Source organism: Megascapheus bottae, chromosome 16, assembly GCF_031878675.1.
Source record: "Megascapheus bottae isolate mThoBot1 chromosome 16, mThoBot2.hap1, whole genome shotgun sequence".
NCBI lineage: Eukaryota > Metazoa > Chordata > Mammalia > Rodentia > Geomyidae > Megascapheus > Megascapheus bottae.
This window is the reverse complement of record NC_143524.1, coordinates 6,614,290-6,635,809: the sequence shown is the minus strand read 5'-3', so window position 1 is coordinate 6,635,809 and position 21,520 is coordinate 6,614,290. Positions and strand designations below refer to the sequence as shown.

Sequence of the window (21,520 nt, the reverse complement as noted above, 5' to 3'; positions counted from 1 at the left end):
CACCTGTGGTTCACATCTGTAATCCCAGCTGCTCAAGACGATGGTTCAAAACCATCCCAGGCAGGAAAGCCTGTGAGACTTATCACCAATTAACTACCAAAAAGCTTGGAAGGAGTACTGTGGCTCAAATGGTAGAGCTCCAGCCTTGATTGCTCCAGACTAAGAGACAGCACTCAGGCTCTGACTTCAAGCTCCAGGACCAACACACACACACACACACACACACACACACACACACACACACGAAGCCAAGTGGATGCAGAAGGCCCTCAGTTCAAGGCCCAGTACCAGCACAGACACATAAAAATATAGACAGACCGATGACTGAATCTTAAAGTTCAAATAGACTTCAAGAAATGGACAAGACTTATATAATCCGAGTATGACACTTGGTTTGTTAAAAGGTGGAAAGGCATAAAGATAAGCCTAGAATGTTCTCAAATATGCAAATACTGTAAGAAAACATCCAACACCATGGCGGGGACTGACCGATGAAGTTTAAATGACAGACAGTGGCCAAGGGGCCAAGGGCCTTGTAAGTTGAACTTGAATTTCATCTGGCCAGCAAGCAGGACAGAATGACTCTGGTGGGGTTTGTGGGAAGATCAATTCCTGACGGGGAGGCAGGAGGCCAAGATGCAGGCTTCAATCAGACGGTACCAGATGGTTATAAAACAGGAGCACTGGAGAAGGAAGGGAAAGCCTGAGAGCTGTCAACACTTCAGAACCACCAGTGAAAACCAATGAACTCACTACCTGACTTACGTAACTGAGACCGCTCTCTACATCACCCTTACAATAACACTTTAAAAAATGGAAAAAGTACCATCAGTAAAAAGTCAACATCAAGAAAGAATACAAAGGATAAGAATAAGGCCAGAGGAGGGAACACAGGAAAGACCGAGCATGGGAGCCCAGGGAAATAAAGGATCAAAGTGGAGAGGGTAAAGGGTAAATGGTCATTCAGAGGTTAAATGAGGTGAGGAGTGGAAACCTCCTTTGCCTTAGACCAAGCAGAAAGGCAAGAATAAATGAGAGTTCAGGATGGAAACAGGCCTGGCCTGGGGCTCAGTATTATGGCTTCATTGAGGTGTGTGTGTGTGTGTGTGTCTGTGTGTGTGTCTGTGTCTGTGTGTGTGTCTGTGTCTGTGTCTGTGTCTGTGTGTCTGCGTCTGTGAGTGCTTAACTCAGGGTCTCGTGCCCTCACTTAGGTTTTTTTCTTTTATTCGAGGTTGGGTGCTCTACCATTGATCCTCCTATCTCAGCCTCCTGAGTAGCTAAGATGACAGGAGTGAGCCAGTGGTGTCTGGCTAGGACTTGGGGTCTGGAAAAGTCTTTTTATTTGTCCACATGCTTTGGTCCAAGCCTCTCCAGAGTCTGACCACAGTGATGCCCTGAGAATCAGAACCCTCACAGCGTGAGGTCCAGCAGCCTTCCTTGCAGGTCCAATGAGCCCTCCCCTCTGCCCTGCTAGGGCTCCTCAGCTTCTTCTTCGGGGGGGGGGGTGCTGAGCTTTCCCCCAAGTGACCCATTGTGGGAGTTCAGTTTCAAGGACGTCAGAAACTGGATTGAGAAGAGAAAATATTTACTAATTTCACAAAGCAGATGCCCAAGCAAATAATTCCATCTCCTAAGTGGGGCCTGCCCTCTGTCCCTGCCCCTGCTCTGCCCTCCCCACGCTGCTCTAGAGCATATAAGAAGATGCCCGGTGCTATGAGTGGCACAAGACCCCTAGATCCTCACTGCCGACGCCTCCCCAGCCTTCCACCATGAAACTGGCCACTACCCTCGCCCTGGTTGCCCTGGCCCTGTGCTGCAGCTCTGGTGAGTGCCCAGGCGCCCTCTCCCAAGGAAGGGGTAAGCTGAGGGAGGCTGCGAATGCTGATTCCCAGTGCCCTGGGTCTGATGACCAGGCGGCCTGTCTTGGGTCTTGGGGGAAGCAGCCAAGCTGTTAGGAAAATAAGGAAAGAATTCCAGAAAGTACAGAGCGGATGAAGGCCTGGCTCCATGGTAAACGGCCAGCCTAGCAACCCTGAGGCCTTGAGTTCAAACCCTGGTGGAACAAATAAAGAGTTTCAGGGGATCAGAAAGCCTGGAGGAACCGATGGAAGGGGTCAGGCGCAAATGGACTAGGCAGAGTGCTCCCCCAAAGTCTAGACCAGGAGAGGCCCCAGGAAGTCAAGAAACATTGACTCGGCCTTCAGTTTGGGGTCTCCCAACCAACCCTTGCTGTTTGTCTTCACGGCTCTCGAGCTCTTTTTCACTCTGCTTCTTCTAATCCCACTTGAAAACAGGATTGCTATTTAAGAAACAAAACTTCAACCAGGCCCTGGTGGCTCACGCCTGTAAATCCTAGCTGCTCGGGAGGCCGAGATCTGAGGATGGTGGTTCAAAGTCAACTGGCCCCCCGCTGTTGGCATCTGACAGAGAGCTGGCAAGCACGGGCAAGGTCCTGGCTTCATCGTGATTTCTTGTACCTGCTCTCTAGCTTCTGCAGAGATCTGCCCCAGCTTTCTACACGTCCTTGAGAAATTCCTACTGGGTACACTCTCGGGTTTGGAGAGCTCCCTGCAGCCCTTCCACCCTGAGCGAGCCATCGAAGACTCGGCCATCCGGATGAAGCAGGTGATTGACACTCTCCCACTGGAGACACGAGTGCATGTCATGAAGCTCTCGGTAAGCAGCCTTCTTCACACTCCACGGCCATAGAGTCTCTCCGCACCTTCCACAGCCTTCCAAGGGCTGGGGTTACAGGTTTTTTTAATTGGCTTTGTTTTTGTTTGGGGGGCCAGTACTGGGCTTGACCTCAAGAGCTGGACTCTGTACCTTATTTTTTTCACTCAAGGCTGCGGCTTGACAGCTACAGTTTAGTGATTTTGATGGTTAGCTGGAAATAATAGGCCCACAGGCTTTCCCGCCTGGGCTGGCTTTGAACTGTGATCCTCAGATCTCAGCCTCCTGAGTTAGAGCTAGGATTATGGGAGTGAGCTATGCCACTGGACCCTAGAGAGATTTTTTTCCCCCCATCATGGGGCTCGAACTCTGAGCCTGGGTGCTATTCCTGAACTCTTCAGCTCAAGACTAGCACTCATTCACTTTGAACCATAGCACTTCTGGTTTTCTGGTAGTTAACTGAAGATAAGTGTCTCATGGACTTTGGTGCCTTGGGCTGGCTTTGAACTGTGATCCTCAGATCTCAGCCCCCTGAGTAGTAGTTAGGATTACAGGCATGAGCCACCAGCACCTGCTAGATTTTTTTTTTGGTGGGGGGGAGGCCCTCATACTCTTAGCTCCTCTCAGGGTTTACTATACTGTCTCACTGCAAAAGTTTCTGTGAGCCAGTGTGTCTGTATGAAATTCACTCACTATTAATGTTGTTTTTATTCCTTTCTTTTAGGACAAAATATTAAAAAGCCCACTATGTACATCTGATAAAGGAACCCAAAGTTCAGTGGATCCCAAACCCCAAAATGTCTAATTGCCAAAAGCCCCTGTCACAGTCACCTTGCCCCCCCCCCCACATCTGTCCATGTTCTCTGCAATAAAACTCCAAGCATCTCTACTGGTTTGTCTCCCATCTCCTTCTCACTCACCTGCCTGAGTGGGGAAGGCTTGTCCCAGCCTGGCTAAGAAAAGTCACAGCAAGATGCAAAGGAGCTACTCAGAAGACTGAGAATAGTGGTTCAAAGCCAGACCGGGTGGGAAAGTCTGTGAGGCTCTTTTCTTCAATTAACCACCGCCCAAAAATCTAGACAATGCTGTGGCTCAAGTGATAGAGCACTACTAGCTCAAGGTTAGCTTCCAGGCCAAGGAGGAGAGACAGGGTGGGAGGGAGGGAGAGGGATAGGGAGGGAGAGAGAGGGAGGGGGAGGGGAAGAGAGGGAGAGAAAGGGAGAGGGAGGGAAAGAAGGAAAGAGAGGGACAGGGCGGGAAAGGAAGAGAGACAGAGGGAAGGGAAGAGAGCAACTGAGCTCTGCCCAGAGAAAGCTCAGAAGCCTCCCCCTGAAGTTTCTCCCTTCTGTGCTCCTGACACCTGCCTTGCCGGGAGCTCAAGCCCCTCCTGCTACACCTAACCACTCCTCCACCTCAGCTCCCCATCTCCAGCCTGGTCCCAAGTCTCACCCCGTTCTTCCCCATCCTCTAGCCTTTCCCCTTGCCTGGTCTGTTCCAGTCAGAAGCCTCAGGGCCATTCCTTACTGCTTCCCTCCGCATCAAATCCTCCGTCCCTCCAAGTGCACAGGCCCCAGGACCACTGTCCCAGGCTGCCACAACCCCTGGGGACTGTGGCGCAGGCTCCCAGCTGACTTAGCAGCCTTCCATGCGGTCTCTGAGCTCCTGCAACCCCTTCATCCACAGATATTTTTTAAGTCTGGGCCTTCCGGTTTCAAGCCCTTTGCACAGGCCAAACATCAGCTGCTAATAGATAGAGATAGATGCTCAAGATAGAGATACACAGGTATTACTCTCAGCCGGCTGCTAGTGGCTCCTGCATGCAATCCTAGCTACTTGGGACCCTGAAATCTGAAGATTGCAGGAAAGTCTGTGAGACTCTTATTTCCAATTTATCACCAAAAAGCCAGAAGTGGAGCTATGGCTCAAATCATAGTGTAAAAGGGAGAGAAAAAAAAAAAAAGCTAAAGGACAGCATTCAGGTCTTAGGCTCAATCCTCAGGATTGGCACCAAAATAAATAAAATGAATATGTGGCTATAATTTAAAAAAGAACCCGAGAACAATACAACTTGTCCTGAAAAGATTCCATGTCCATTTAAACCCCCACACACCACCCCTAAAAAAAAAAAAAAACAACCCAATTACCCATCTGCCTTCTGCCAGCTTCCAGGAGCCACGTGGGAGGGCTGGCAAGGCCGCCACTAGGGGGCAGTGTGGACCACGCTGTCTGGAGGCCTTGAGCCTGGCTGGCTCTAAACCTGCACTTAACCTCCAACTTGACTCCTAAGGGATCTTGTGTCCTCTACCTGATGTCTTTTTCTTAATTTGATTTTGGAAGCTTTTATGGAATTAGAACTCTGAGGGAAAGCAGGGACTGTCACACAGATGACGCTGTGATTGCGTGACCTGTTAGTTTGGGGGTTGGGGAGGGGAAGTTGCATTAATTCCACTCCCAGACTCCTCCAAGGGCAAGTGGAACAGAATGTAGACCAGGTGATGGCCCCTGAGGATTAAGAGGAGCTGGCAGCTGACCTTCGACCTCCACCTGCCTGGTTTTTCAAGTCTTGAAGCACAAGTCACAGCGTCATAACTCTAATCGATTGCTTACTCCACAGCAGTCGTTTGCACAATGGCTACTGGATACCAACCCAAAGTGCAGACCCCAATTCCTCCCCACTCCTCCTAAGGCGGTGATCGGAATCTCAGAGCCAGGAAATTAATCGATACTGAGGAGAAAAATTCACCTCCCCACCCCCCCACACACACTGTAAAGCAGCCACACCCAGTTCTTCATTGTCTGCCATCAAGGAGGGACTGAAATTGTAAAAATTCCAGGGCGGGATGGGGGGGGGGGGACTGGCAATTTCCAAAGACATTCTTTGCATCAGGTGGGGCCCTGAGGCTGGCATCTTCCCTGCCCCCTCCCCCACTCCCTGACATCCAGAGCCCGGAATTCTTCTGGACCCAAGTCATCGGCCAGGCACATACCTTTGTCTCCCAGGTGGACTGTCCATTTAGGTGAGTATTATTTAAATGATAAGAATCCAGGGCCATAAAAGGTTCAGAATTTTAATGACATGTTCACGACTAGAGAAATATTTACCTTAGGCAAATACAATGCAGATACCATAGACTCAAACGAAATATAATCCTGTCCCAGAGGTGTCTGCCTCAAGGGGCATGAGGTGAGTTACTTTAACACAAAGAAATATATTTGAAGGGGTTTTGTTTTGGTTTGTTTTGTGCCAGTACTGGGGCTTCAATTTAAGGTTTGAAGGCTGTCCCTAAGCTTTTTCCACTCAAGGCTACTGCTGTACCACTTGAGCCACAGCTCTACTTCTGGCTTAATGGGCAAGAAGACTCATACTTTTCTGCCTATGCCAGCTTTGAACCATGATCTTCAGATCTGTCTCCTGCATAGTTTGTATTACTGGCATGAGTCACCAGCGCCCAGCTAGATTTTCTTTTTTTTTTCTCTTTTCTTAATTTATCCACTGCCATCATCATCATCATCACTATACCTGACTCAACTCCGAAGAACCAGTCTCCAGTCTTCCTCTTAACACCCACAGAACAAGCACATGTCCGTTACATCCTAGACTCACCAGAGTATCAGAAAAGCTGCTGTTTTACATGTGAGACACTCGAGGTTAGCCTGGCAGGGGGGAAAAACAAAACTCTACATGACTCATGAGGCCGGAAGAGGAAGCTAAACCAGCCCTCATCAACTCTATCAAGATGAGGAGGCTACAATGATGTCTGGATTAGCGCTGGCCCCAGGCAAGCTGTTTATGAATACCAGGGGATTCTGTGGGTAGTAATTCACCCTGCTCCAAATCCTTCAGATAGATGATAAAAGAAACCTCCATTGGAAATGATAGGGGCAAACCAACAATGCATCCTGCGAGGTGTAATTAGGAAGACAGTCCTCGGAGGGCTTGCCAAGTATACCAACAGAGAAGAATGTGAGGGTGAGTCATGAAAAGAACTAGCCATCCAGCACATTTCCACCAACAACCTAGAATTAGAAAACCATACTAAGCGCAAGCAAAACGATCTGCAGATCCATCCAGCTAAGCAAGCAGGATGACCAGCCTAGATCTGTTCTTGGATCATGGCAGTGAGATGGGTGCCCAGCCTACCACGAGATCCTGTTGGTCTTTTGTGGTGGTGGTGGTGGTGGTGGGTATGGGGCTTAAATTTCAGGGCCTGAAGGCTGTGCTGTCCTTGAGCTTTTTTTTTTTTTTTTACCACGTTGAGCCGTAGCTGTACTTCTGGTTTTTGAGTGGTTTATTGGACATAAAAGTCTTATGGGCAGTTTTCTGCCCACGCTGGCTTTGAACCTTGATCCGTAGATCTCAGCCTTCTGAGTAGCTGTCGTTCAAAGCCAGCCTCAGCAGATGAGTCCAAGAGACTCTTAGCTCCAGTTAACCAGCAAAGGCTGTAAAGGGAGTGGTGGCTTAAGTGGTAAAGGTCCAGCTTTGAACAAAACAAAACCAAATACCTAAGCAAGAACACAAGCCCTTGAATTCAAGCCCCAGTGCTTGTATGCACACGCGCGCGCGCGCGCGCGCGCGCACACACACACACACACACACACACACACACACACACACACACACACCACCCCACAGAATTTAAACCTATTTTATTCTATGTCTCTGCTTCCAGAGAAAAACACATCAATATCCACTTGGCCCCACAGAGATGACCTTGGACCCCGGACTCTCTCCCTCTTTCTCTACTTGGGGTAGAATTCAGGGTCTCTCCTTTGGCCCCTAAGCCAAGTAAGGGCTTGAGCTTTTACCTAAGACAGCTCTAGTCCTGTCCCTGTTCTTTCTTGTTTCTAGGTAAAGATGAAATCAGATTACAAAATCAAATTCTTCTTACACTACAAATCTATCTGCAATGTATTCTGCTCATGCTTGATAAATTCCAAGGCCTGATTGTCTTGCAATTATACCCAATGTTGATAAAATATCTGGTTAAATATTAACCAGACAGTGCAAAAATATCATTTAACATGTATCAGCACAAAACAATTTCAGATTGTACCTCAGACAGGACATTGTGAATAGCCTTATGCCTGAGGGAATATATTCACTGACATGCTGAAAATAACATTTCTAACCCAACACTGGTGGCTCACTTCTGTAATCCTAGCTAATCAAAAGGCTGAGATGTGAGGATCAAAGCCAGTCTGGGCAGAAAACTCTATGAGCCTCTTATCTCCAGTTAACCAACAAAAAGCTGAAAGTGGAGATGTAAGTCAAGTAGAAGGGTGAAAGAAAACACTAAATAAGAGCAAAAGGCGTGGAGTTAAGTGTCAGTACTCCCCATACCAAAAGGAGATAAAAGGAAAGATGTGGGGGGGAGAGGGCTGGGAGAAGGAAACAGAGGGATGGAATGGGCTGAGATTCGCTGGCTCCTCTGTAGTGGGGAAGCAGCCGTCAAGTGCTGAAAAATGAAGGAAACTAAAAACCAGTAACAACAAAACCAAATGACAAAAGAAAAAAAAAAAGTGACCTGCCTATAGCCACTCATCCCAGCAATGGTAACAACCCAGGGGAGGAAAACGGAGCTAAACCCACCAGTGGTAGCCAAAATGTAGTGACTCATGCCTGTACTCCCGGCATTTCGGAGGAATGTGGGTCCCGGCCTGGACTACCTAGTAAGGCCTTTTCTCCAAAAGCAAAACAAAACAACAGGGCTGACACAGAATGGATGCCCAAGAAACATGCATTAAATAGATCAGTGCACCTCATTACCAGCCCCACCCCCTCACCTTAGCTGCAAACCCACGAATGCCCCGTCTCCTGGCAAGTCCAGGCTCTACCCAGAATCAGTCATGGGCATAATCGTGAGTGCTGTGAAAAGCCACCTCATGGAAGATATTCCTTTAACGGCAGGTGTTTTATTTCCTTTGGCACAGAAAGATGTAATTTCCCTTTTTTAGAACAATGCTGCAAAGAACAGTCACAAAAACAGCCTTCAGAGGGGGCGGTTTTCTTCCCGGCAACTGCTACAGCCCTGTACAACAGCAACAAAAACAGTTTTAGTCCACACACTTGGTGTGTTTCTCCTCATGCATGGGAGACTGCTTGCTTGGGCTGGGACCGTGTCCCTCCTGCCTCTTCATCTGCTTGAGAGAGCATGGAAACTAAGCCGAAGTAACAGATTTGGGGATCGGGTTTGTGGGTTCTGGGTGGGTCACAGTTACTTTCTGTATAACAAGAGGGGGAAGGAAGCATGAGGAAAGCCGATGTCTGTCCACAGGCTAGGTTCTAGACAGGGGCTGGCACCTGTAGAAAAGAGATGGAAAAAAACCCCATAATTTTTGAGTGTTCAATCAAATAACTGAGATAAGTTTTTGGTTTTGTTTTGCTATTGCTGTTTTTTGTTTGGTCAGTCATGGGACTTGAACTCTGGCCCCAGGCACTGTCCCTGAGCTCTCTTTCTCAAGGCTAGTGCTCTACCACTGTGAGTCACAGCACCACTTCCAGTTTTCTGGTGGTTAATTGGAGATAAGAGTCTCACAGACTTTCTGCCCAGGCTGGCTTTGAACCATTATCCTCAGATCTCAGCCTTCTGAGTAGCTAAGACGACAAGCGTAAGCCACCAGCGCTCAGCCCTTGCTCACTTTTCTCTTCCGCCCTTTGTAATATCCTCTGTACGCGTTTTATTTTCTCCCTCAAATTTCCCACTCGGAAACATTTATAGGGAACTTATGCATTTGCGTTTTCAGTCTTTTTCTTTTCTCCCTCCTTTCTCTATCTTATACCCCAAACAAGGAATGTCAACCTCTGTACTATTGACCATTCTTGAACCATTTTTGAGGGTGAGGAGGGGCTGTCCTCCCTTCTCCTCCTCACCCCTCTTCTTGCTCTCAAGTCCACAGGCCCAAGAGGAAAGTATAGAGGAGGAGGGGAGGTGGCTGGGAGATGGAATCGTCACTTTGTTCAAGGTTAAAGAGGCCATAGATATGATCTCATGCAACCCCCTCAATTTTGCAGTTGAGGAAACGGATCCTGAGAGGGGGAGGGAGAGGATGTGTGAGAGCCGAAAATATGGGGGAACACATGCCAGGCCAAACAGGAAGTCAAAATTCCATGGCCTAGGGCAGAACTCGCAGTCCCACCAGGCGCCCAGAATTGCTTCACCAGGTTCCTTTCTCCCTCCCAGTCTTTCCACCATGCCAGAGACAAGCCAAGGCTAAGCAGAGCAAGCACCAAGTCTCAGCACCCACACACCCACTCACTCCCTCACATCCACTCTCTCTCCCAAGCCTCTAGTGAACCAAGATGATAACTGTCTGCATCCAGGTGTTTCGTGATGACTCAGGTCAGGATCATCTCTTAGTGCAATCCTGTAATCCAAAAGGGAAGGACAGCTATGCCACCTGGCCACCCCTGGCCAAGGGAGACAGGGGAGAGCTGGGCAGAAAGGAGGCGGCCATGCTGGGGGGGGGGGCGGGGAGGTGGTCTGCCATTCCTGGAGCATCTTTGGGCAGAGGGGAGGGGGTTTGAAGGCAGGGCCTCAAGCTCTTGCTTGGCTCTTTTGCTCAAGGCTGGCATCCTACTGCTTAAGCCACAGCTCCCCTTCTGGCTTTTTGCTGGTTAACCCCGACTTTTCTGAGATCCTGGCTGGGAGTTTGGCCTAGTGGTAGAGTGCTTACCTAGCATGCACAAAGACCTGGATTCAGTTCCTTGGAACCACATCATAGAAAAGCCAGAAGAGGTGCTATGGCTCAAGTGGTAGAGGGCTAGCTTTGAGGAAAGCCCAAGGACAGTGCTCAGGCCCTGAGTTCTAGCCCCAGGACTGGAAAAAAAAAATAACTGAGATCCTCTGATCTCAGCCTCCTGAGTAGCTAGGATTACTGGTGTGAGCCACTGGGGCCAGGCATTCATCTTTATCTATATCAGGTTTACACACACAGCCTTCAGACATGCCTAGAGACACAGTTGTTTGTAAGGCCTGTGCCAAGAACTTCCACAAGCAGTGGAAGAAGTTGGTGATACACGATAAATATATTTACAGTTATGTATTGTTCTGTGCATATTAGAAAAACACTGAGCCAAGAGCTGGTGGCTCACATCTGTTATCCCGACTACTCAGGAGGCTGAGATCTGAGGATCATGGTTCAAAGCCAGCCTGGGCAGAAAGTCTGTGAGACTCTTATCTCTAATTAACCACCAGAAAACCGGAAGTAGGGCTGTGGCTTAAAGAGGTAGGGCATTAGCCTTGAACAAAAGACTCAGGAACAGTGCCCAGGCCCTGAGTTCAAGCTTCAGGGCTGACAAAGATAAGAAACAAAAACAAAACCCCTGGCTGGGCACAGGTGGCTCATGCCTGTAATCTTAGCTATTCAGGAATCTGAGATCTGAGGATAATGGTTCAAAGCCAGCCTAGGCAGAAAGTCCATGTGACTCTTATCTCCAATAACCACCAGAAAACCAGAAATGGCATTGTGGCTCAAGTGGTAGAGCACTAGCCTTGAGCTGAAGAGCTCAGGGACAATGCCCAGGCCCAGAATTCAACCCCCCAACCTACAAAAACAAAAACTCGAGGCCTAGAGATGTGTCTCAATGGTATACAGTTTGGCTGGCACGTGGAAGGCCCTGGGTTTGATTCGTGGCACAAAAAAAATAAAAACTAAATAAAAAATCAACAACAGTGAAGATGGCTTGTGGATGTAGCAGAAACAGAGAGGATGACACTAAAGTGACATACACATGGAAATTCTGTGTCTTCTTACATCTCTTCTCTTCTTTTGCTGAAACTAAGGTTTGAACTAAGGGTCTTGAATGCATGCTCAGTTCTCTTGCTCACAGCTGGTACTTTTCCACTTGAGCCACCCCAACAGCATAGCATTTTGCTGGTTTCACAGACTACTGCCTCAGGCTGACTTTGAACTGTGATCCTTAGATTTCAGGATTACAGGCATGAGCCATCAGCATCTCTCTCTTGCCTCCTTGCACAAAAGGTCCATCATTTTTTGCAGCCACACCTTTTCCTAGTGATAAAAGTAGATCCCAGAAAGGTTGATGAGTACACAAAAATGTATAAAGAAACAACCAAAGCCAGGCACCAGTAGCTCATGCCTGTAATCCTAGCTACTCAGGAAGCTGAGATCTGAGAATTGTGGTTCAAAGCCTGCCCTGGCAGAAAAGTCCCCTTGAAACTCTTATCTCCAATGAGCCACTCAAAAACCAGAAGTGGTGCAGTGGCTGAAGTGGTAGAGAACTAGCATTAAACACAAAGAGTCTCAGGGATAGCGCCCAGACCCCTAGTTCAAGCCTCACAACCAACAAAAATAAATAAACAAATAAACATGAATGAATGAATACAGCCAAGTAAGAAGACAGCAAAGGAAGGAGGAAACCCCACCCTACTCTTCAGACGCCACCCTGGACCTTGTCCCCTGCCCCAGCACACATTACAAGGCCCTCCTATGCCAATGGCAGGCTCAGCACCAGGCCTCCCCAGGCAGTGGTCTTTGAGCTGAATCCAGTGGAGCCACTACTGTCCTCAGGCTGCGGCCGCTGGGAGGGCACAGAGCAGTCTCTTTTCTGCAAATCTAGGTGTGGCCACGAGCTAGGCCTCTGCAGCTTTCTCTGAAAAAAGCCTAGAGTTATGCAACCACTATCATTTCTTGGCAAACAGGGAAAGTTTAAGACAAAACACACTAGCCAGACTGAGAATGTGGCTTAGTGGCAGAGTGCTTGCCTAGCGTGCATGAAGCCCTAGGTTCGAGTCCTGAAAGCCATATAAACAGAAAAAGCCAGAAGTGGCTCTGTGACTCAAGTGATTGAGTGCTGGCCTTGCGCAAGAAAAGCTCAGGGATAGTGCCCAGGCCCTGAGTTCAAGTCCCAGGACTGGCAAAAAAAAAAAAAAAAAGCAAAACATACCACCCGGGTGCTGGTGGCTCATGTTTATAATCCTAGCTACACAGGAGGTGAATCTGAGGATCCTGGTTCGAACCAGCCAGGACAGGAAAGTCTGTGAAACTCTTATCTCCAACCAGCAAAAGTCAGAAGTGGAACTGTGGCTCAAATGCTAGAGCAGAAAAGCTAAGAGACAGCATGCAGGCTCTGAGTTCAAGCCCCAGGATTGGCACTGTATACATATATACATATACATATAATAGAAATCAACAGATAAAATTTGTACTGGGGCTGAACAGGGCGGGGTGGGGGCGGGGAGTGTTCTATCAACTGAGACTCAACCCATCCTCACTGTCCCCAGCGTTTCTCTGAGGATAGACTCAAGCCATCTGTTACCTAAGTGCTGGCTCATTGTCTTTTCCCGGGCACCAGCCACCCACAGCTGGCAAATGCCCAAGCAAGGAAGCCTGAGCCTGGCTGTTTGAGGCATTGTTCTTTCCTTAGAAGAGGATCTCGAAAGCAGAAGGAAATTAGAAACAACCACACAATGAGTTCCAGATTCTCCTTTCTCCTCTGGAGGCCAGGAGGCTGGAGCAGGGCCGGCTGACTGGGCCCCACCCAGCACCAGCGTGTCAACACTGTGGGGAAGGGGGGGCCCAGGCCTCACACCGGCCCTATTTATCTCTATTTATCTCCGCAGTGTCCCTTTTTCTGTCTCCAGCTAAGTTCTGATTTGTTTTTTTAATTTTTGCCAGTCCTAGGGCTTGAACTCTGGGCCTGCCGCTTCAAGTTTAAGGCCAGCGCTTTACCACTTGAGCCACGGCACCACTTCTGGGTTTGTTTTTTTGTTGTTGTTTTTTGTTTTTTAGTTTTTTTTTTTTTTACCAGTCCTGGGCTTAAGCTCAGGGCCTGAGTACTGTCCTTGGACTTTCTCAAGGCTAGAGCTCTACCCTTGATCCTCAGCACCATTTTCGGCTATTTTTCTATGTATGTGGTACCGAGGAATCAAACCCAGGTCTTCATGCATGCTAGGCAAGCATGTTACCACTAGACCAAACTCCTGGCCCCTTTTTTGTTGTTTTTTGAGTAATTTTTTGGAGATAAAAATTTCAGAGACTTTTCTGCCCTAGCTGGCTTCAAACCGCAATCCTGAGATCTCAGTCTCCTGAGTATCTACAATTAGAGGCACCTGTCTATTTTTCTTTTCTTTTCTTTTCTTTTTTTTTCTTTGCCTGTTCTGGGGCTTGAACTCAGGGCCAGGGTTCTGTCCTTCAGCCTCTTTGTGTTCAAGGGTAGCACTCTACCACTTGAGCCACAGCACTACTGGATCTTTCTCAGTAGTTTATTGGAGATAAGTGTCTCTTTGACTTTCTTGCCCAGGCTGGCTTTGAACTGTGACCCACAGATCTCAGCCTCCCGAGGAGCTAGAATTACAAGCCTGAACTCTGGTTTGTTAAGAGCAAAGACACATTTGGGGCTTCTTTTCTGCAGAATGCATCATGGACACATTCCAAGTGAGTTTGCTGATCAACTCATCAGTTCCAGATGTGCTGATACATGGCTGTACGTGGCTGTAGCAGACACGCTCACAGGCATACATGCATTGAGCTCCCCCCCACTCCCATCCCACGTTAGAGAAGGTGAAGCAGAGTACGAGTGAGTCAGCCTAGGACCAGACACAGCTGATTGGAATAGCAACAGCAGGGACTAAAGGAATACTGACCCTCACCTTCCACTTAACACAAAGCCCTCCCCGGCTCCTGACAAAGATGAAGGTGACCTTGGAAGAAAACATGTCTCTTCCAAACTCACACCCCAGAGACAGCACTGAATGGCCTTGCTAAACGATGCTGCCAGGAAGACACAGAGCCCACATGAGTCAGACCAGTGTGGTCTCTGAACATTCTGGCTAAGAACTTTTTCTTAAAAATGCACATTTTTTCCCTCCTACGGGACCATTATTTATTTTCACATAACGTTATGTTTTATGCCTCCCGCGTCATAGACAGCAGCCTTAAATGATGTGAAATATTGGGCTCATGGATCTAGTCAAAATTCTGTTTGCTTTGTGTTGTATCCATAGCTACCATGGGAATAAACAGACGAGAAAGATTTGGTTCCCCAACTTATGAGCGGGCTCCACGCTATCATTTCTCCAAAACAAGGGGCATGATGGCAGAAATGCAGAATCAGAGTCTGGAGTGATGACGCCAGGTGCCTGCAGCTCACGCTTGGAAACCTGGCTACTCAGGAGGCTGGGATCTGAGAATCTCGGTTCAAAGCCAGCTTGGGCAGGCAAGTCCATGAGACTCTTTAGAGTAATAAGCCACCAAAAAGCTAGAAGTGGAGCTGTGGCCCAAATGGTAGAGTCCCAGCCTTGAGGGGAAAAGCTAAGGGGCTGCTCAGACCCTGAATTCAAGCCCCAGGGCTGGAAAAACATGAATAAATAAATTTAACTAAGTGAATACCACTCTGCTATACTGGCTGTGGGAAGCAGTCGGGCTCACTCAGGCTGGGCTACTGGAGAAGGGAAATGAAATTCAGCTTCTTTTTCTTTGGGGATCCAGAGGTCAGCAGAGACAAGCTGCCCCCAGCCAACCATCCCAAAATGAAGCTATGGCTTAGAGGATGCCAATGAACCCAGGACCCCAAGTTTCTGCCTGGTGAACTCGGGGCTCGGCCCCTCCAGCCTGCTGCTGATCTGACTCCTTGGATGAAGGCAGGTGCACTGGCTCAGGCGACCCTGTGCCCTCTGAAACTGCATCCAATATAACCACACCCCTGGCTGTGAACTGGGCAACTCCTATGTCTTGAACAATGGACTGGGAATGTGGCTTAGTGGCAAAGTGCTTGTCTAGCATGCTTGAAGCCCTGGGTTCAATTCCTCAGTACCACATACAGAAAAGGCCAGATGAGGTGCTATGGCTCAAATAAGAGTGTTAGCATTGCACGAAAGAAGCTCAGGGACAGTGCACAGGCTCTGAGTTCAAGCCCCAGGACTGGCAAAAGAATAATAATAATAATGTCAAGAATGGGCATTTGTGCTTGGACTTCCAGAGGGGTTCCTCCCCGCAAAAAAAATCTATTCTACTAGAATACTAAAACAGAGATGGAAGAACAGTCCAGGTTGTGAGTCCCATCACTAAATGAGATGTCTATTTGTTGAGAGCTTCACACCTTCTCATTTCACCCTCCTGTCCAAGAAGGATCTGAGAGTTTTCTCAAGGAATTCTTCCTACTCCATCCCTGCTCTCGGTCTCATCTCTATATCTCTTTCAGGGCCTGGGATTCAACTATCCCACCTAGCTTCAAATGTCTACTCTCTTTCTCCTCTTGATACCCCTTTTCTTGCCCTGGTCCTAGGGCTTGAACTACTCAATACTAATTCTCTTGAATCATATCTTCAGTTCTAGCTTTTTGCTGGTTCACTGGAGATAACAATCTTATAAATTTGTCTGCTCAAGCTGGCTTTGAACCATCATCCTCAGATCTCAACCTTCTGAATAGCTAGGATTATAGGCATGAGCCTCTGGCACCCAATTCTAGTATTTTTCTTTCTTTCTTTCTTTCTTTCTTTCTTTCTTTCTTTCTTTCTTTCTTTCTGTTTTCTTTCTTTCTTTCTTTCTTGTCAGTTGTGGTGCTTGAATTCCCAGCCTGGGCACTATCCCTGAGCTTTTTTGTTCAAGGCTAGTGCTCTACCATTTCTAGTTTTCTGATAATTGATTAGAGCTAAGAATTTCACAGCTTTTCTTCCCCAGGCTGGCTTTGAGCCATTATCCTCATATCTCAGCCTCCTGAGCAGCCAGGATTACAGGCGTGAGCCACCACATCCGGCTCTAGTATATTTCTTTTTTCTTTTTTGCTAGTCCTGGGCTTGATCTCAGGGCCTGAGCACTCTCCTTAGGCCAGAGCTCTACCACTTGAGCCACAGCACCACTTCTGGCTTTTTTTCTATGTATGTGGTACCGAGGAATCAAACCCAGGCCTTTGTGCATGCTAGGCAAGCACTCTACCACTAGGCCAAACTCCCGGCCCCTCTAGTATATTTCTTTTTTTTTTTTTCTTTTTTGCTAGTCCTGGGCTTGATCTCAGGGCCTGAGCACTGTCCTTGGACTTTCTCAAGGCTAGCACTCTACCACTTGAGCCTCAGCACCATTTCCGGCTTTTTGCTATCTATGTGGTACCGAGGAATCGAACCCGGGCCTTCGTGCATGCTAGGCAAGCACTCTACCACTAGGCCAAACTCCCGGCCCATAGTGTATTTCTTATAGCTGTTCTCTCTCTTCATTTCTGTGGCCAAGGCCTTCTAGCTCTCGTTTCCTCCCCTGGAGAGGGAGAAATCCCCGCTTTGTCTCCAGTCCCCCCAGTTCATCTTCCCTTGTACCCCCACTTGGATGCAATAAAACTAAAACTAGAAAGCCAGGCACAATGGCTTCCACCTGTAATCCCAGCTACTCAGGAGGCTGAGATCTGAAAATCATTGCCAGCCCAGCCAAGCAGGACAGTCGGTGAGATTATCGTCTCTAATTAACCAGCAAAAAAAAAAATGGAAGTGACGCTGTAGCTCAAGTGGTAGAGCACTAGCCTTGAGCAAAAAAAAAGCTCAGGGACAGAGCCCAGGACTAGATCCCCCCACTCCACTCCCCCACAAACCCCCAAAACTAGAGGAGGGCAGGGGGACCTCAGAGAAGCAGCTGTGGACCAGCACCAGGTGGGAACAAGGTCCCAGACCCGAGCTGGAGAGGTGCCAGTGACAGAGCCAGTGCCCAGGCTGTAACCATGGTAACCAGAGAGCCCTCCTTCCAGATGCAGGAAATGCAATTCTTCTACACCCTCCTGGCAGGGGCTAGCTCTACCAGCCCAGCCCACCCATGCCACCCCACCAGATTTCAAAGGTACTAACAACCCAGCACCTGGCATGCCCAGGGAAGCTTGAAAAAAAAGATCATAGCAACGAAAATAACAATGACTAACCCATTTTGAGGTCTTATAAAGTTCCAGGCACTGTGCCAAGCATTTTATATGCATCTCCCCATCCCCCCCAGCCCCCATCTAATAAAACACCCTGCAAAGGAATGTTCCAGATGAGGACACTGAGGTTTAGGGAGGCCTGGGAGCCGTCGACTGCACAGATCTGACATCTGCGTTGTGTCAGCTCTGATGCTGCGGGATGATCTCCCCTTCTCTCATCTGTAAGATGGAACTAAATGAGGTGACTCATGGCAAAGCATTTGGGCTAAAGCTTACAACAGAAAGACGCATTCAGGCCGGCGCCAGTGGCTCACGCCTGTCATCCTAACTACTCAGGAGGCTGAGATCTGAGGATCATGGTTCAAAGCCAGCTCAGGCACGAAAGTCCATGAGACTCTTATCTCCAATTAACTACCAGAAAACCAGAAATGGCACTGTGGCTCAAGGGGTAGAGCAGCAGCCTTGAGTTGAAGAGCTCAGCAATATCACCCAAGCCCAGAGTTCAAATCCCAAGACTGACAAGAAAGAAAGTTGGTCCTATAATTTCTTTGTGTGTATGTGCTGGTACTGGCATTTGAACTTAGGTCCTCACACTCTCGCTTGGCTCTTTTGCTCCAGGTTGGAGCTCTACCTCTTGAGCTACACCTCTATTTCTAGAGTCTCTTGGACTTTCTTGCCCAGGCTGGCTTTGAATCATGATCCTCAGATCTCAGCCTCCTGAGTAGCTAGAATTGCAGGCATGAACCACAAGCACCTGGCCCTAGAACTTTGCTTTGTCGGTTGTGGGGTTGACCTCCGGGCCTTGATACTGTCCCTGAGCTTTTGTGACCAAGGCCAGCATTCCACCACTTTGGGCCACAGCACTGCTTCCAACTTTCAGGTGGTTAATTGGAGATAAGAGTCTCACGGACTCTCCTGCCCTGGTGAGCACTGAACTATGATGCTCAGAGCTCAGCCTCCTGAAAAGCTGGGATTACAGGAATGAGCCACCAGCACCCGGTGTTACAACTTTTTTCTTTTAACCTGGAGCTGCTGTCCTGAAATAAAAATCTATCTCAGGGCCTGGAGCGTGGCCTAGTGGTAGAGTGCTTGCTTGGCATGCATGAAGCCCTGGGTTCAATTCCAAGGTACCACATACTCAGAAAAAGCCAGAAGGGGCACTGTGGCTCAAGTGGCAGAGCACTAGCCTTGAGCAAAAGAAGTGTCCAAGGACAGTGCCCAGGCCCTGAGTTCAAGCCCCAGGACTGGCCAAAAAAAAAAAAAATCTATCTCAGCTAGGCAAATACTACAGTTTTTTTAAATTAGTAACTATAACCCCTCTATCCATCACCCTGACACTAAAATGAAAATTAAAAAAAAATTAGTACTCTTCATGGTAAAGAGATTCTCAAGCCTGCTCTTCTATTCTAACCACCCCCACAGGGAAAGGAAGATTTTGGTCCCATCTCTCTTCCATCAAAACCAGGCACTTATAAAGATCAGGAACAGCTGGGCGCAGTGGCTCACACCTGTAATCCTAGCTACTCAGCAGGCTGAGATCGTGGTTCAAAGCCAGCCCGGGCACTAAAATCTGTGAGACTCTTATCTCCAGTTAACCACCAGAAAACCAGAAGTGGCACTGTGGCTCCAGGGGTAAGGCCTTTAGTGGACAAGCCAGGGACAACACCCAGGCCCAGAGTTCAAGCCCCACAATCAACATAATAATAATAATAATAACAATATAATATTAGGAACAATGCTCAGGCCCTAAATTCAAGCTCCAGGACATACACACACACACACACACACACACACACACACACACACACACACACCCAAATTAGAACAATCTTTGTAGCAAGGCTTCAGTTCAAAGAAAATCAACAAGAGAAAGTATGTGAGGAACATAGGCCCAGGCAAAGTATGGAGTCAGAGCCAGGCTGCCTCCTTGACGCTCCTCCATGCTGTCTCAGGTCCAGGGCACTTCCCAGACACCAACCCTACACTCAGGTCCTCACCTTCACCGGAGCAAACTGCTGCTGATGAATAATTGGGATGGTGGCTTATGCATAGAATTTCCGCTAATCAGGCAAGCTACGTGTGTGGCTCAGGCCTGTCATCCTAGCTACTCTCACCTGAGGATCCACTCAGGCTGAGATCGAAGGATCTCAGTTTGAAGTCAACCTGTGTGGACAAATCCAAGACACTGAGCTCTAATCATCAGCAAAAAGCTGAAACTGGAGCTGTGGCATCCTTGAGCAGAAAAAGTCAAGCAAGAGCTTCAGGCTTTGAGTTCAAGCCCCCAGTACTAGTGCGCACGCGCGCGCACACACACACACACACACACACACACACACACACACACACACACACTCAGCTAAGTGGCACAAGTGCTTCCGATAGCCACCATTTCTTTCCTATGTACTCAAGGATGACTCTAAGTCCCTTGTTTGTTTTTATGCTGGTCTTGTGACTTGAACTCAGGGCCTGGGTACTTTTCCTGAGCCCTTTTTTTGCTCAAGGCTAGCACTCTACCACTTGAGCCACAGCTCCACTTCCTACTTTTTCTGGATAATTGGAGATAAGAGTCAAGTGGACTTTCCTGTCTGGGTTGGGTTCAAATCATGATCATCAGATCTCAGCCTCCAGAGTGAGTAGCTAGGATGACAGCAGCCAACTAGTGGGGTGGCTGACTAGGGAGAACGAGAGCAAGGCTACTTCCTCCCCCTCCTGGTGTCCTGGCCTGAGCTGGTGGGATCTGGAGTGGACACACGCTTTTTGCACTCCACACACCCTCCTCTAGGCTCCCAGCCAGAAAACACCAAGCCACCCTTTTATTGAACAAAGCCAGGCTTTGTGAACTTGGAATTACATTGGAGGGTGGGAGGAGAGGGAAAAAAACTGACCAAGTATTAATGTTACAGTTCTCATTTTGCTGCATATCAAGGCCAGTTAATTCCCTGCCTGCCTCCCCCTGCCTGCTTCCCCCCTGCCTGAGTTCTGAGACCCTTAAGGCAGAAGCTGCCTGCTTTCTCCAAGGCTTTTGGCACAAGGCATGCAAACTACCCACAGGAGACTCACCTGGGGTCATCTAAAATGCTTCAGATCTACTGAAAGACTCCAACAAGGACTTACCAACGGAGTGTGAAGCCCATATCCCTCTGGCCGCCGGCACCAAGAAAGCTGGACACTCAGGATTGTAGAACTAGGCCAGAAGACCTAGGCAGACCACACTGCCTGGTTTGGACTGAGTGAGGAATTTCTTGGAAGACAGGACTTGTGGTGTTAAAGCCAGGACAGTCCAGAACAAACTGGGATGGCTAGTGATACAGCATTTCTCAAAATTCCCCCACACCAAGGGCAAAGAAGTGTGTGACTCAAGCCTGGAGTCCCAGCCACTCAGGAGGCTGAGATTTGAAGATCATGGTTCTAAGCCAGCCCAGGCAGGAAAGGCCATGAGATACTTATCTCCAATTAATCACAGAAAAAGTAGGAAGTGGTACACTGTGCCTCAAATTAGGAGAGCATTAGCCTCCAACAAGAAAAGCTCAGGGACAACACACAAGCATCGAGTTCAAGCCCCACAACCTTCAAAAAATAAAGAGGGAAGGGGTGCAAGGAGGAAGGATCACCAAGTGTGCAGGTAAGGAGATCTGTCTAGTTCTCCTACTTAGAACTGGAAAGTTCCATGGATATGTTCAGAGTTGATGTGTAGGCGTGGCTGGAGTTCTGGGATTTCACAACACTTCGGATGAAAAAATAAAATCTGACCACAAGGAACTGAGTCAGGGGTACTGGAAGAGGGCCCAGCTTCCTCGGGCCTGTGTCCTGCCCGAAACCTACAGCCTCAATCCTACGCAGAAAGCAGAAAATGCCCACCCTGAGCCGACTGCTGTCTCCAGGTGGAGGGAAGAGGAGAGGGGAGAAGAGCCACAGGCAGCATGGGTATCTCTTGAAGAACTCGTATCCCTGGTTCCTCAGAAGAGAAAGCTAAGGTCTGAAAGTAGACAGCGT

The 21,520-nt window shown here is 48.4% G+C and overlaps 1 protein-coding gene and 1 long non-coding RNA gene across 2 annotated transcripts; one reads left to right on the top strand and one right to left on the bottom strand.

The window, feature by feature from the left end:
- Positions 1 to 1,713: 1,713 nt before the first annotated feature.
- Scgb1a1 (secretoglobin family 1A member 1) lies at positions 1,714 to 3,562 on the top strand. Its single transcript, XM_090348678.1, has 3 exons — positions 1,714 to 1,824; positions 2,489 to 2,676; positions 3,398 to 3,562. Exons 1-3 carry the CDS (start codon positions 1,770 to 1,772, stop codon positions 3,476 to 3,478), a joined length of 324 nt encoding a protein of 107 aa, XP_090204804.1. The 5' UTR covers positions 1,714 to 1,769; the 3' UTR covers positions 3,479 to 3,562.
- Positions 3,563 to 5,740: 2,178 nt separating this feature from the next.
- On the bottom strand, positions 5,741 to 21,143 carry LOC150052471 (uncharacterized). Its single transcript, XR_016538023.1, has 3 exons — positions 20,642 to 21,143; positions 8,458 to 8,702; positions 5,741 to 6,690 (listed from the first exon to the last, which is right to left on the bottom strand). It is a non-coding gene; the product is annotated as an uncharacterized LOC150052471 (long non-coding RNA).
- Between the last annotated feature and the right edge of the window lie 377 nt (positions 21,144 to 21,520).